The following is a 15,537-nucleotide window of genomic DNA, read 5'->3' as shown; positions in this document are numbered from 1 at the left end:
CCGTGCTCGGGCCGTCCTAACAGTATAATCGGGGAAAACGAAGATGGTCGTACCGTTCATCTTAATCCGCTGCAGTTCCCTTGCCTTCGACAGGATTTTCACACAGTCAGAGTAGTAATGTAGCTTAGCTACGATGGGGCGAGGGCGCTCACCTGCCTTGGGTTTCGGGATCGGGATACGGTGAGCGCGGTCGAGCAACGGTTCCTCCGCGAAACCGAAGGCTTCCTTTAGCAACCGAGAGACCGCAGCCGTCGAAGCCGATAAAGGGTCGTCCTCCGGGACACCAATGATGCGGATGTTCTGACGCCGGGACCGGGACTCCAAGTCATCACATTTGTCCTCCAACTGTGCCACAGTTTTAGTAAGGCTGTCCACTGTCTTCCGGAGGCCAACGATGTCATCAGTGCAGGTGGATAGGGATTTCTCCATCTCAGCAACCGTTACGTTTAGCCCCGTAAAACTCTCCTGCACCGCAGTGAGGCCAGAGGACAATTCCTTCTTGAAGGACAGCAGCTCGGACTTAATCGAAGAAAGACTTTCACCAAGAACAGCATGAAACTCTGCTTTAAGTATAGCAGTAAAGTCATCCCGGAGAGCCGCAAGCAGCTCCTGTTTAAGACTGCTGACATCGCTAATTGCAGCGGCTCGGGCCGCCGCCTCCGACACAAGAGTTGACTCAGCACAGGCCGAGGACTCACCACGAGGGGCAAGCCGCAAGTGGGACTGAATCGAATTTCCTCCTTTAACCGGCTTTGGTGGCATTTTAATGTCCAAAAAAAAAGGATAGTGTTCAATGTATTGGTTAGTTATCGTTTGAAGTCGAAGTTGAGAAAATGTGCCAGGTAATAACCGAAAAAAAAAACAGCTAACCCGCAGGAGCACGCCAAGACACGACTTACTCCACCGCCATTCAGCCGGAAGTCAACAGATATCTATTTTTAAAGGGCTCTTTCTTTTTCTTCTGTTTTTGAATCAAAAAAAATCTATGGGCAATAATCAAGCTTTGATGTGTTGATTTATTCAAAGACAATATCTAAAAAACAGAGTATACATTTCACAAAATTATTTTTAAAAATCCATGCTCTATCATATTTGTCTCCCTATATGTGAATACCTAAAAACTGAAAAACAAATGAACCTTTTCAGACTTTTCAAACTTGAAGAGTAACCCTGAAGATATCAAACCTTTTACGCATGAATAGAAGGCATGAAGAGAGAAAGAAAACAAGTTAATCAGTTTTTCATCACTTGTCCATGTTCATCACGCATGGGCATTGCTCCCTGCATGCTATTTTAATTTCCTGATTTCCTCCCTCTGTTTGTGTGTTAGTCTGTTGCCATTTAAGCGTCTGTCACTAAGCAAACGACAACAACACAGAGCTGAGGCATGAGATGTATGCGCGAGCGTGCGCGAGCGGTTTGCAAGGCCCCGTGGAGAACTGGCTCTGCGCAGTGATGTAATGCTTTGGCCGGCAAGCTGTGGAACTTGGCCTCGTCTCTACTGTGTTTCCTCCACGCTGCGAGGGTCAACTATCCCACAACCTCCAGCACACAACACGTACTGTTCAATTCCCTGGACCACAACAGAGCAGAATTCAACCACACCCGGCACCATGAGCACCCAGTCCTAAACAAGAAGGAAAAACACACTTGAAACAAGATTAATAAAACATTCCAACCCTTAGAAAGCGACTCGAAGCATTAAGGAAAGCCAGGCGTGTCGATTATTCCACCATCAGGCTGTGCTCTACCACTTAAACGACCGCACTTACAGGCTGAAATCTGGACAACAAAGAATCACAGTGATAGAGTCTTCAGCCCAAAGAGCGCAAACAGAGAGCTCAGAGCAAGATATGAGTCCCCCAGGGGCCACAGCAGTCCTTTGGCTCATTAACTATTTACACCAGAGACAGTCCTGCTCTGCTCTGGCCCACCACAAAATCAATTAGCCTTCATTAGCCCCATGCTCTGGGCATGCTTTCTCTGAGGGGAGGGATAGCCCTGCAACCAGTGCTTCCAGTTTCTGCAGAATATCAAACAGTCACACAGAAATGTGTTGTGATGCTTTCACGTAGAAAGGACAAAGGAAACTGAAGCAAGGTTTGTTTTAGAAACATAAATCTTTTAACTTTTCACTGTTGAGTGTCACCGAACATCAATACCGTCTCACCTTCCATCTCCCTTGCCTGTCCTGCCTGTGTGTGTATTGCTTACATGCCTGTCAGAATCCCACTCAATCCCTTTCTCCGCTCTCCCAGTGTTAGCGCTGGCAGGAAGAGTCCATCCAGGTCTGCGCCTCTGAGGTGTGGGGTTACAGTACGGAGATTTCCAATTGGCGGAAAGTCAACATGGTCGGGGTAATGTGATTAGAGCCGGATTGAGAAAGTCGCAGGGGACACATGGGCCTGATCATGGCCCAGTTATCCGATAGCATGGCCGTATTTATTGACAGGGCCCGGCGAGGATATCATAGACATTAGAGACCCGGTCTATGCTTATGAAACCTGTGCTGGAGATTGCACCCAGATAACACAATTAGTCTCTCACTTTCTGCCCACAATCAGGGAATTCCATCAGTCGTGTTCAGACATCAGGGAGCAGAATCTCAATGGATCCAAATTTGGTTGCTGAACAGCCAACAAACCAGAAAGTTGCATGGTTAAGGGGGCCTGCAGCCATTTAGAGAGCACATGTTTATGGGAGAGCTAACCGAGCATTTACAATTCAATTACACAGATAGTAGGAGGAAAAAAGAGGTAAGATGTGTCTGGATGACGGCCAGAGGAGAGATAAGCCTAATACACTAATATTGTGTTACCTTAGTGTGTTACCATAGGAACGGTTGAGGAGATTCAAAAGACTACAAAGGCGATCAATCTTGAGAGAGCAGGAGGAAGAGGGAGAATTAAATGCCCTGGGACTGCTCTCGCTCTCCTCTATCAGAGCAATAACTCTTCTGATGACCCCTGCTACCTCCTCTTTCCTCTCTACAAGATGTTTCTCCCCTAAAAGACCTGCTATCTGCAAGAGTCTCCAAACATTACGAACTGGCCAAAGCTTTTCATCATAGCTTGGGCTTTTTTTGTTATCAAGGTTTTGACTATGCGCTTATTTATTAAGAAAACAAAGGTTTGCCGTTGGCTACGTTGCTACAGAAATAAGCAGTTTTGTTCACCTCGAGAGCAACTTTTCAAATATTTAAAAGTGCAATGCAAAAGTCGTCAGACTTATATTTCACCAGCTGTCATATTACAAACAGGAACTTCCATGTATTGTATTAGGACTTGATTTTTTTTTAAATTTCAGATCTACATGCAAACGACTATGTGTGATGAAAACTAATACAGCACATTGCCCTGAACCCACAGTTAAGAACATCCCCACAGTTCAGCATAGTGGTGGCAGCATCATGCTGTTGGGATATTCCAAAAACTGGAGAGATGATTTGAGACTAGCACAGTGTTTCACTTTGCAGCAGAACAACAACCTTTAAAGCCGGACATGTATCAGACGATATAACTTAACCAGAGATTAGAGGTTCAAAGATGCTGTCCATCTAATTTGAAGTTGAGGTTTTACAAAAAATCAACAATAGAGGCATCCTCCAAAAGACTAGTGGTGAACAGTACAAAGTGTTCCCTCATTGGGAATGACACATTGCACAATTTTGCTAACAATGTATAATTTCCTTCAGCCTCACAAATAAGCACTACTACTACCACATCATATATGTATAAAAAAAAACTTTCATTTTACCCTCTTGTGGTAGAAAACCTTTCCAAGTGAATGCACATTAATCATCCAGTCAGTTAAAAGTGAATAAGGTGGTAGACTATGCAGACGAAAGAACAAAACGTCACATCAACTTCCCACCAACTCTTTTGCCTTGTCATTTATTCTCCATGCCTCCTTAAACTACAAGCCCAATCATCTTTCAGCCTTTCTTCTTCTTCATACACATCCCATTCCCACTGCCGTAACTGCCTGCTTTGTGAGGGATGAGGTCATTTGATTTTTTTTCCCCACAGCGTTAAACTAGTGCTAACAAGTTGCAGGACCTACAGAACATGTTCTGTACATTAAGATATACATCAGGCAGTCGGTGGGCAAGCAACCCACAACCACATAAAGGGCCCATTATTCCAGCCAGAGTCGCCAGCGCTGCACTGGCAGGTTGAGACTCAGCTTTGATTACCCACCGAATGATGAAATCCACACAAGCCTGAGAGCACAGCGTTGCTGGCACAGCCCAGTGGAAAAGAAAGTTGCAACACTTGTGTGTCTGTGTGTGCAGAAATCAGTATGTATCCTTGTGGATACTTGCACATATACTCACCAGTTTGGCTTCAGAGTGCATTGAGGGAATGTGAGTGGAGCACGAGTTGCTGTGGGCGGGGCTCGGCATGCCCATCATGTTGGAACCCATGGACATTTGCCTCTCCATCTAAAGATAAAAAAAAATAAAATAAAGATACAGACACACTTAATGGTATTTTCCATCAAAACTACTCATACACCTCCAAACCTTTCACTTTCTTTTCGCTCTATAGTTCTATACTTTTATGCTTTTCATTGAGATTTTATGTGACACACCCACGTAAAGTAATGCAAAATTTTGAAGTGGAGGAAATTGCATGGTTGTAACAATTTTATTCAAGTAACAAACTGAAAAAAGTGGCATGCATTTGCTGAAATTATGTTTTTTTGTTTGTTTTAATGTTGGTGAAATACCTTGATTATGTCACAAAATCACCCTCAAGTGTCAGACTCTTACCAACCAGGCTACGTTGGATGAGATGAGAGAGCGTGAGAGCCTGATTTCGCATGATGGGCTGACCCTGTGCACAGCTCTGTGTGATGATAACTGGAGCTGACCCAAAACAGGAAGCCAGAACGGAGGGACTTAACACAGGAAGCCAGTGCAAAAGGAGTGTGTGGTGCAAATATATATACATGTATGTATATGTGTGTGTATGTGCTTCTGATAGTGCTGTGACTTTCTGTCAGAGTAAAACATCAAAGCTTGGTCACTCTAGCTACAGTGTGCGTTAATGCAACAAATGGGGATTAAATCAGAATGATTAGTATTTAAGGCTTTCGGTGTGTATCAGTGTGTGATGATGTGCTCTGCCTCTGACTGATACCTGAAACCTGAATGTGAGGAAATCAGCTGGGTAAGCTGACAAGGGTGAAAGGTCACCTGTGCAAGGGCGATAATATGAGTAGCGTTTGCCATGAAATGTAAGCAGGAAAGAAGAAACCTTTGTTTCAGAGTCTAAAAGCATATATATGTATGTGTGGGAGTGAACAGTGCTCTGGCCTCTCAGCTCTCTGGCTGGTGTGGTGGTCTCAAAGAGAAATGACCCCCCCTCAATTTGCCGCAGCCCCTTCCTCCACCCTGTGTCCGCAGAGACTTAGGTCTAGAACCTGACACACAACCTTAATTGCAGTAAGTGTGTTTTGTGTAAAAATATCACCCAAACCTGCACCCCTTTCCTGAACCGTCAATCTTCCCCCAAATCACTTAGCTCCTAATTTAATAAACATGGGAGGGACATTTTCCGTACCATAAACACAGCTTGTCTTGAGTTACAAAGAGAACATATGTTATATCCTGATGCGAGGAGCTTTCTGCACATTGTTATTATTTCTGTTACACACTGTGGTTCTAAATCTCTTAAAGACAAGAGTTTAAAACCTAAACCCGCAGGACGAATCCTTCATTCCTGCAGGAGCTGATTTACTCTGCAGGGCAGTAATTTTAATAGTGATAGAAAACATCCCCAACAGCAAACCCACATGCAGTACACAGAGAGCGTACGGTGGCCTCAATGGGTGAACATGCACTGTAATCTGTTGTTACACTCACGGGCATCAACACAGCAGAGGAGCCAGGCATGGTTGGGTCTGGCAGGGTTCCAGGCATGGAGGCTGGCAGAGGCTGCCTCTGTCTGTTTCGTAGGTGCAATAGTGAGGACAGAGAGCCGGGGACTGGCCTGAAAATACACACAAACACACACACACACACACACATCACAACATCAAGTTGTACTCTGATACTGACTGTAATCTGGCAGTCTAACATCCTTAACACCAGCTCTGCATCAGCTCTCTGGGTCCCTTCCTATTTTCATTTTGTACCCACAACCAAAGGATTATGTATTTTTCTTTGCAGAGAAGTATTTTTGAGAAGTTTTATATCTTTATATGGAGATATTTAATCCTAAAAAAGTTTAAATCTCATTTATAATTGAATTTATTTGCAAATTGTGTGTTTAAAAATTTATATCACACCCTAATTTAATTTATTTGGGATCTGATCAATGGTTGGGCAGTAAATTCTAATGAAATATGACAGTTTGTGAGCACTGATCAAATCAAATAAACTCCAAGTTACTTCCTGTTGGTAGATAAAGTCAAAAAGATACATTTCCTTACAGTACACTAAGAGTCAAATTGAGAAAATTACTTTAAGTAATCTCTTGTCAAAGTGGACACAACGTGCCTCTTGTCAGGCAAAAACTGGTGGATGGTTGGTTGTGAAACACTGCACAAAAATTCAGATTTGGTTGACTATATGTATGAATAATTTTTTAAAAACTCCCCTAAAAGGCAATCTTAATATTTGACATTCTAGGATCCAAATTATAAAATCCAAAGGACTTATTTCTAAATGCAATGTTTTGATGAATAAATGTAATTAGAAACATAAGCATAAACTTTCTATTCAAACTTTCAGGGTGCAGTTCTGGTTACAAAAAAAAAGGAAAAAAAAGTAACCGAAAAAACAATTAGAACAACTACTTTCTCGATACCGTCTAAGTTAAACACACTTATTGGTTCTAATTCTTTTTACGTACATTGATGCACTCCATTGAAGAGTAAATAAAATAAACTAAATGTTCGTAGATGGTGAGCCACAGGAAATAATAGTACTGAATACCACAAGAAAATACTAAAAAAGACATACATGATGAAGAAATAAATAAAAGAGAACATGTGGTGGTCTATATCTGAATTAGTGGTTCCTAATATGTAATCATCATGTAATCAATATGATGCAAGGTTTCATCTTTTAAAGGGGCTCATGTGCATCTAATCCCACTTCCCTAAAAGTTAACCAGCTACAGTTTTTAGCAAATATTACATATACAGCTAAATCATCCTACTTGCAATGGACAGCAGATTTACAAACGTCAAAAAGGGAACAAAAAATTTGAATATCCTCACAAATTACATGCAGTGTCACGTGAAGTTGAATTAAGCACAGAATCGTTAAGATTTCAAATAAAAGGTGCACTTTGGCCCTTCATGCCTTTTCGGCACAATTTTAAAGAACTTTTGCTCTCAGCTTGCTCCTGCTGACATCTTTTGAATCCACTTTACACAGCCAATATATATATATATATATATTCATGGAATAAATGAAAGTGGTCATCCTTAGTGAGTAATAATTTTTTTCTCAGCTACCACATGCCATCGCATGTGGAAGAGCTGTGGAGAAAATCCTCTTCAGTGACCACGAAAAAGTGCTCCGAACAACTGGCCAATGAATACTGGAGGCCACATCAATAAGTAATATGCAGAGAGGCCTGCGCTAAGCTTCAGCTAATGACAGCAGTCACGTCTCAATTGCATGGCTCAACCATGCTACCTACATCTGCATGCTGTCACATCACTTATACAACTGCCACTAAATCCCCACTTGTCAGAACATCAATTTCCAGCTGCAGGACGCATGCATGCATAAAGTTACAACCTAAAAACGGCACTCTCTGCATGATTTTTTAATAACCCAGAGCAGTGAAATCAATAATTCTCCAGTTATCAGTAACATCAGGATGGATGCTGCTGCTCGAAGAGTCAATAAAGCTCAGTTTTCTTCAGCATTTAAAAAATAGAACTGGGTAGAAGCATTTAGGCAAGGCGTGTTGAATGAATTAGAGAAATCAATCGACAGCATCGCCTTTTTTTTCTACCGTAATAGTGAGCAGAGAAGGACTGATGTCAAAATAGAGGGGTGCAGTGGAACAAACAGTCCCACACCTGAATAAATACCTGTATTTTTCCAGACCTAAAAATGAGCATTTATGCCTCAGACATTTTTGATTGCTACACACACACGTTCACATACAGGACTATTACCATCTGACTACATGTCAGTCCTGTCTAACATCCCAATTTATCACAATCACACCCATTTAACAGCACTTATGACACCTGAGCAGCGTGGCGAATCCAAGCATTCCCACATGGGAAAAGTCATGAAAGTACAATGAGCTGTATAGCATGGCTCCACATTTACACTATTTTAACATGAACACTTTGGAAATGTAAGAGAAAAAAGCAACAGTTGAATGGAAAAAAAAACAAACTAGTTTGCATGTTTGTAAAATCTGCCTAATGATTTTTTTAATACTTTGTAGACATAAAGCAATAGCTTCAAGAGGTGATTTTTTTGTGCTTCAATTTGAATTTTATGACTGAACAAGTCTCTAAATCTAGAAGCACAATTTTTTATTTACAGTATTCTTATGTGTCCAGCTTTAAATATAATTTTTTCTTTAGCTTTATTGTCCTGCTAACTTGTCAAATAATAACTTTTTTTAAAGATAAGTACAAGTATTCATACCCCTTGAACTTTTCCGCATAACCCACGTCACAACCACAACCTTCAATGTATTTAATTGTAAATTTTGAATTGACCAATTCCAAAAGTGGAATAAAAAGAACTAAAAAAATAATAAATAAATACAATTTCCTTGGCTATACTTAAATAAAATTTGTTGTAGTTTGAATTACCACAGCAGCACTCTACTAAACTGAAAGGCTATCATAGGCCTATGATAGCTCAGGAGTACTCTGGCCTTTACAAATAAGGGGAAAGAAGAAAGTCATTGGTGAATGAAAGGAGGCTCAAAGAAAGTCCAGTTTCAACAGTTTTCTTCACCCATGTAGCAGACCTAGCAAATATGTGGGAAAGGTACTCTGTTCTTATTATACACTGAACTTTCTGGCCTAAATTTAAAACAATATGTGGCAGTAATCTAACAACACACATCTATCTGAATAGCCACAACATGGTGGTGGCAGCATCATGATGCAGGACTGCTACTCCTCAGCAGGGACAGGAAGCTGGTCACAGTAAATAGGAAGATAGGTTGAGCTAAATACAAGGCTGGAAAACCTGCTTGGACTGTTGTCCTGTCCCAGCAGGACAGCAGCTACAAACATATAATCAGAGCTACAATGGAATGGAGGAGATCAGTGTTTCTCAACCCTGGTCCTCAGGGCCCACTGCCCTGCATGTTTTAGGTGTGTCCTTGCTGCCACACACTTTACTTCTGAGTAAAGTGTGTGAATGGGTGACTAACAGGCTTCTGCAGCACTTGATGGTATGCAGAGGAGAAAATGCAATAATTTGAATCAAGTGTGATGGAGCAGAGAGACATCAAAAACATGAAGGACCATCAGCCCTGTACTGTTAAGAACCACTGGGGCAGATCAAAGCATACTCATGTGTTAGAATGGCCCAGTCAAAGCCCAAGCCTAAATAAAATTGAGAATCATATGCGAAGCCACAGGTGCTTTCCATCCAATCTGACTGACCTTGAGCTATTTTGCAAAGAAGAAGCAAAAATGTAAGTTTCCACATATGCGGCTGGAAGGGTGACACATCAACAGACTTGCAATAGCAGGAAGGACGTATACAAACACACATCACATTTTTATTTTCATTTTTTCTTCTTTAAACATTCTATAAAACAGTCTATCATTTCCCTTCAACATCACAGTTATGCTCTACTTTGTGCCGGTCCGTCACGTAAACTTTCAACAACACACTGTTCTGTTAGGCTGCAATGTAACACAAGACAAAGGGGAATGAATACTTGCAGGACACTCTAGTTATGCATGAAAGAATATATGCTTCATAGATTATTGATCCTGACTTCAATTTCTTGTGACTCCAGAGAAAGAAAATCACAATAGCACAAATTAAAATGGAGCACAGCGCAGGTACAGTATGTAGCCTCTTGCTTTCTAAAAAGAAGGTCCCTCTGAATTATTTACAAAGGACACACCTAGGAGTTAGCACGGCTAACACCAAGTCTGTGTTTGTCACCACCTCACACAAAAACAGTCTGTTAATTGAACAGAGGGAAAAACAACACAAGCATCTGACAGAACTTCCTCTGTGTATTAAACTCTGTGCTTTTTCAGTTTAAATAATTAGATGTCTCAGAGAGTATAACACATAAAACAATTTATGGCTTTTATTTACAAACCACTTCCTTACTGATCAGGAGATTGTGTTTAATGCGATTTGTGGATTTGACTAATCATGCAATCATAAAAGTATTTTTTTTAATGAAGTAAATATCCCAAACGCTGTTTTGTTTCTTATGTGGGTTAGCAGGTTCTTGTGCTCATAACACCCTTAAGATAACCAAAAAACAACAACAAAAATACCTTTAAGTTGCAGTCACGCCATACTTTACGTTGTGGGAACATGTGTGTATGTATATGAGTGAATAATAACAGTCCCGGCTGAGGGGTTGATAATAGCCTGTGCCGTAGGGCCCTGGGGGGAGCAGGTAGACACTCCACAGTCCTGACCCTGCACTCTCACATTACTGAGTGCCTCGCTCTCCTTCTCAATCCCCGCCCAAGAACCACCACCATACCACCAACGCCGCCCACCTTCACTCCACCATGACATCATTACTGGATCTTCTTCCCTGCCTGAACCCCTCTACTGCTTTTTTGTTCTGCTCTCTCCTTTGACGGTCACTTTTCTGGTACTTTTTTTTCCTAAGTGGAAGAGAAAACTTTTTTTCTTTCGTTTTATTAGTTTGGTATAACTCTTTTCTGGGCCCCTCAGGGTGGTCATACTTGAGCTCAAGTCTCTCTGTTCTAATCAAACCTGCAGTGTGCGCACACCGCCCCAGTCCCCAACTCCAACTCAAGTGTTGGGACTTAAAACACAAGCGGCCTGGCCGTCATCCAAAGCGGCCGAAAGACGGAGAGAGGTTCACTCAGTCCACTGACTCACGTCCTTCCCTTTTTGACTCTGCTCCAGCAATGATGTAATGCTCTTGGCTTTTCTCCCTCCCCCCACCCAGTGCCTCCATACCCCTTGATTTTGTCCCTCCCTCCTCTGCTTTCCTCTCTTCTCCTCTGCGCCTCACTTTCCCTCTCTTTCTCTCCTGGACCCTTCCAGCATCGCTGCACTGGCTCCTCGCTGGGTGAAGTCACTGTGAGCTCGGGATAGACGCAGCAGCTAAAAAGTTTTGTACGTAACCAAAACAGCCCAGGGCCAAGTTCCAGACATTTGGGAGATGGTGGTGCAGTCGCCATGGGAACAGCGATAAACAGAAAAAGAAACAAGGGCCTCAAACAGCTTGCAGCTGCCTGGCTCTTAGAGTAAACACTGCGCAGGACCTGCCCATGATTTACTGCCTTTAATCACTGGTGGGAGGAGAGTGCCATGGGGTTTGGACTGAGGAAATAATACGAATCTGATCAAATAAATCAGCTGTAATGGGTTACAACACAGGCTGACTTTTATTAGCGTGCTACAGATGAGACGGATGCAGCGAGGGAGCTTCACTGGGAAGGATCTTGGATGGGGTGTCCTCACTTTAGGGGGCCAGAGGCTGAGTCAACCCTTTCCAAAGCACAGTTGATGAACGGCTGTCAATAACACTTTTTACCAATAAGCTTCATTGTTCGGCGCCTTGTAAAAGTATTCCCATGCCTTGAACTTTTTTCAGATTTTGTGGTGTTACAAACAAAATCGTGTATTTTGTTTGATATTTCAATTGTGAAGTGGAAGGAAAAGAAAATAGGTTTCTAAAAAAATTTTTTACAAATAAACTTCGCAAAGGTGCAAATTTTAGTTCGCAGGCATTCAGTGTACTGGTTTAGATCGAAGTATAACTAAGTGTTAGAATGGCCCATTCAAAGTTCAGACCTAATCCAATTGATAATCTGTGGCAGGATGTGAAAATTGGTATTCACAGGCGCAGTCAATCCAGTGTGAATAGGCTTTTGCTATTTTGAAAAGAACAATACACATTCCCCAATAGACTTTCAGCTGTAATTATAACATTGGTTGGATGCACCATATGACACCTTTCAGATTTTTATGAAAATGTCGAATGCTTTTTGTTACAATCCTCTGCTTGCTCTAAACTATATTATAAAATTCTATTATAAAATATATCATAGTACATGCTTATGGGATCCTGTTTGAATTTATGAGCAAGTCACAGTACATCCAAAGTGGAGTTGTTTACATTTAGGCCAAGAAGAGAAAGGATAGGACGGGTTTTTTTTCTTCTTTGTTTTTACTATGAACAAAATTATATCAGTACAGTTATACCATCAGTGAATCAGAAAAAGTACCCACCAGCCTAAGTCATCTCTGAACAAGTTAACCTGACACCTGTCGTCACTGGTTTTCCAACAGCTGGCAAACGCAGCTCCTTTCACTTTCTCACATTCCACCGCTGCCGCTTTTCATCGGACACAAACATGCAAATAAATCTGATTAGCATTCTGCATATTAGTCCTTCGCTGAACTTTTCTTCTTTTCATTCTGATTCATGTCTTCTCTTGTTGCCTATTATTTCCACCGTCACATTCTTTTTATAATCTTGAAATGTTATTTTCCACACCTTAATTCTTCAAATACTATTATATCCCTTCTTTCATCCAGACATGATGTGTCTTTTCCTTTTCTTGTACAGACATGTGTTCTGTCTGTCCCTCCACCCCCCAACAAGTGACCATCCTCCTGGTATAAAAATGCTGCTCTTCTTCTCTCAGTTTCCTCCACCCACCTGATCTTTCATTTTCCCTCCTCCATCCACCTCCTAATACCCTTCTTCCTCTTCTCCGTCTACCTCTGATCCCATTTTTCCTCCTCCCTGTCCACCTCTGATCCCTCGGTTTCCACACTTCCCCACGCTGTGATCCCTGCACTTACCCTGGGAGAAGCAAGGCACATCCCTATGTGTGAGTTGCATTTGCAGGAGCCTGCATGTGTGGTGGCCCCGGGGCAGAGATGACACAGGCCCGCTGGAATGAGAGGGGAACAGAGTCTGGGCGTTCCTCTACAAACGCACTATTAAACCCGCTGAAGTACACAATGAGCTCATCTTAATTCAGGTCAGATGTACATCCTGCTTTCTCGCTGTCTTTTAATTTTTGCAATTTATTACCCTAGATACATCTGTCTGTCTACTGCTTGACTAACGCTGCACTTTATATCCAACGTGCAAATGGAGCCCACATTTTAGATGTAAAGATTTTGTAAAGACCCTACACTTTCACAAAGGATGGGCCATCTTCCTTTACACAATTTTGTGAAACATATCTAATCAAAAACAAGAATGGAATGGTTTGGTTTGAACGGTGAACAACATTAAGTCAACGTTTTCTCTATGAGAAGCATTTCTTTTTACCTGCTATTGTATTTGCATAGGTGAGCTGATGCAGTTTATTTGCATGCATGTAGAAAAAGGGGACTCCAATGCACAAAATATTTAGTACAAGAAAAAAATCAACAAAAGGATCAACTCTATAAAGAATCTTACATTCAAATAACCATAGAAACAGCACAAGCTTAATCACTATAAAAAAAACAAAATGTGCCTTCCAAACCTTTCTTGTATAAATCACACACTTGACAGAAGTCGCTAACCGACAGCAAACCATGGTCCTAAATAATCAGTCGGCGTACCACCAAATCTCTCTGCAAAGGGCTTACAGCAAACCTATTTATCACCCAGGCCTTTGCATGAAGATGAGCATGTGTTTGTGCTACTTCCCTGAAAGGCAAAAAGAAGGACCACAAGTAGCTGGGCGACTAAGGTGTGAAAAATGGTGTGCATTTACAGCAGCATGGGAAACAAAACCACGATATGACTTCCTACAAAGCTCGACATGATGCATGCAGCGCACCCAGAGTGGAGCTAAGTTATAAATGTGACATCTAAAAGAAAGCTCAAAGGTTATCTGCAGAGATGAGGCAAACTCTAAATGAGCATCGTGGATGGCAAGTTCGTATTGATTTTAGATTTGCACATTTCTGCAAATCTAATACAACTATGCTATTTGAATAAAAGTACTAAACAAAGTCTTCAAAACCTATTCTGGTTACATGGTCACAAACCAAAGCTGAATGACATATTAATTCAGTGGTTGGAGGATTGCAGCTTGAAATTTCACACACTGATGGTAAATGATGAATCACTGGCTCATACTGAAAAGTTTGGCACCTACTAGCCAACAGGGCCTTGCAAAACTATTCATGCATCTTTATTAGTATTATATCTAATTTAGCTAACTAGGTTAATGTTTTAATCAGCATTTTATAAGACCAACACAAACCCTGAGGCTAATTGTGAAATGGAAGAAAATCTGAAAAGCGTGGCATTTATTTATACAGAGGTTCTCTGAGGCAACATTTTGTAAAACAACTTTTTACAACAATTACAGTTGCAAATTTTCTGGGCTATCTCTCTACCGGCTTCGGTCATCTAGACACTGGTGTGTAGGTTCAATCTTTATAAAATACCTCAAGTGAATCCAGAGTATCTGTGAACATTAAATTTCATCTCCTGCATCACAGATTCTCAATTGCATTCATTTTCTCACATACTATGAAAATGCTACAATTCAAATAGGTTCAGGTCTTTTGCATTTTCTAACAGATTTTACTGCTTTTTTTTTGCCATGTATTAACCAAGACCAACCCCTTCCCCATGATGATGGTGGCATGATGCTGCCACCATCATGTTCCTCTAGTAAGTTTTGCTTGAGTGTCGTCTGACCAGAGAACCTTCTGCTACATGCAGTATTTGTTTCTCACATGACCTGAATTTGTGAAATTCCATTTAAAGAAAACTCAGAAACCATGCATCATTTCCACCTTATAATAATGTCCTTCTTTCTGCTGGTCTGTCAAATAAAATTCAAATAAAATATTAAAAGAACGTATGGTTATGGTGCTTGGTCATCTAAAGCCTTAATCTACATAATTGACATGTTTAGTTTTTTGCCATAGGAAAGCATTAGAAGGAAACACACTGCAGAAAATATTTAAAGATGTCTTTAAATATTACATAAATAATTAATAGTTTCCCGCACGTGGATGGCAATTTTTTTAATTAAAGTGGCTGTGTTCATCTTGACTGTAATGTGTAATGGAAACAAACAACTGGACTAAATTATTCTGTTGAGCCAAAAAAAAAAAAAAAAGAAGAATGTCACATTTAATAGTTTGTGCCCACACCCATCTATGTTCAGATCTCCACTTATTGTAAGTCAAAAAGTTGAGATTTCCACAAAACCCTGTATCTCACGTTGTTGTCCAGGACTGTCCAACATGGTTAACCGGGACATTACTCAGCACCAGCTGTGTGTGATCAGAAAGGCAGAGGGCATTCAGAGCACTTCCGTATGAACTGGCACGAGCTACGACATCAGGATCTGTCGGCTGTTTCTTATGCCTGGTTTTAACACTGTTTT

The 15,537-nt window shown here is 41.2% G+C and overlaps 1 protein-coding gene across 3 annotated transcripts in view; it reads right to left on the bottom strand.

Moving 5' to 3' along the window:
• creb5b (cAMP responsive element binding protein 5b) overlaps positions 1–15,537 on the bottom strand; it is a 51,192-nt gene that overhangs the window by 22,440 nt on the left and 13,215 nt on the right. For all 3 annotated transcript variants that reach the window (XM_028011557.1, XM_028011562.1, XM_028011547.1), the window contains exons 6-7: positions 5,870–5,996; positions 4,337–4,444 (exon numbers count right to left, since the gene is read on the bottom strand). In XM_028011557.1, the coding sequence (XP_027867358.1) occupies positions 4,337–4,444; positions 5,870–5,996 (235 nt within the window). The remainder of the gene's footprint in view (positions 1–4,336; positions 4,445–5,869; positions 5,997–15,537) is intronic.

This window comes from Xiphophorus couchianus, chromosome 3, assembly GCF_001444195.1.
Source record: "Xiphophorus couchianus chromosome 3, X_couchianus-1.0, whole genome shotgun sequence".
Lineage (NCBI taxonomy): Eukaryota > Metazoa > Chordata > Actinopteri > Cyprinodontiformes > Poeciliidae > Xiphophorus > Xiphophorus couchianus.
This window is presented reverse-complemented; position numbering and strand designations above follow the sequence as displayed.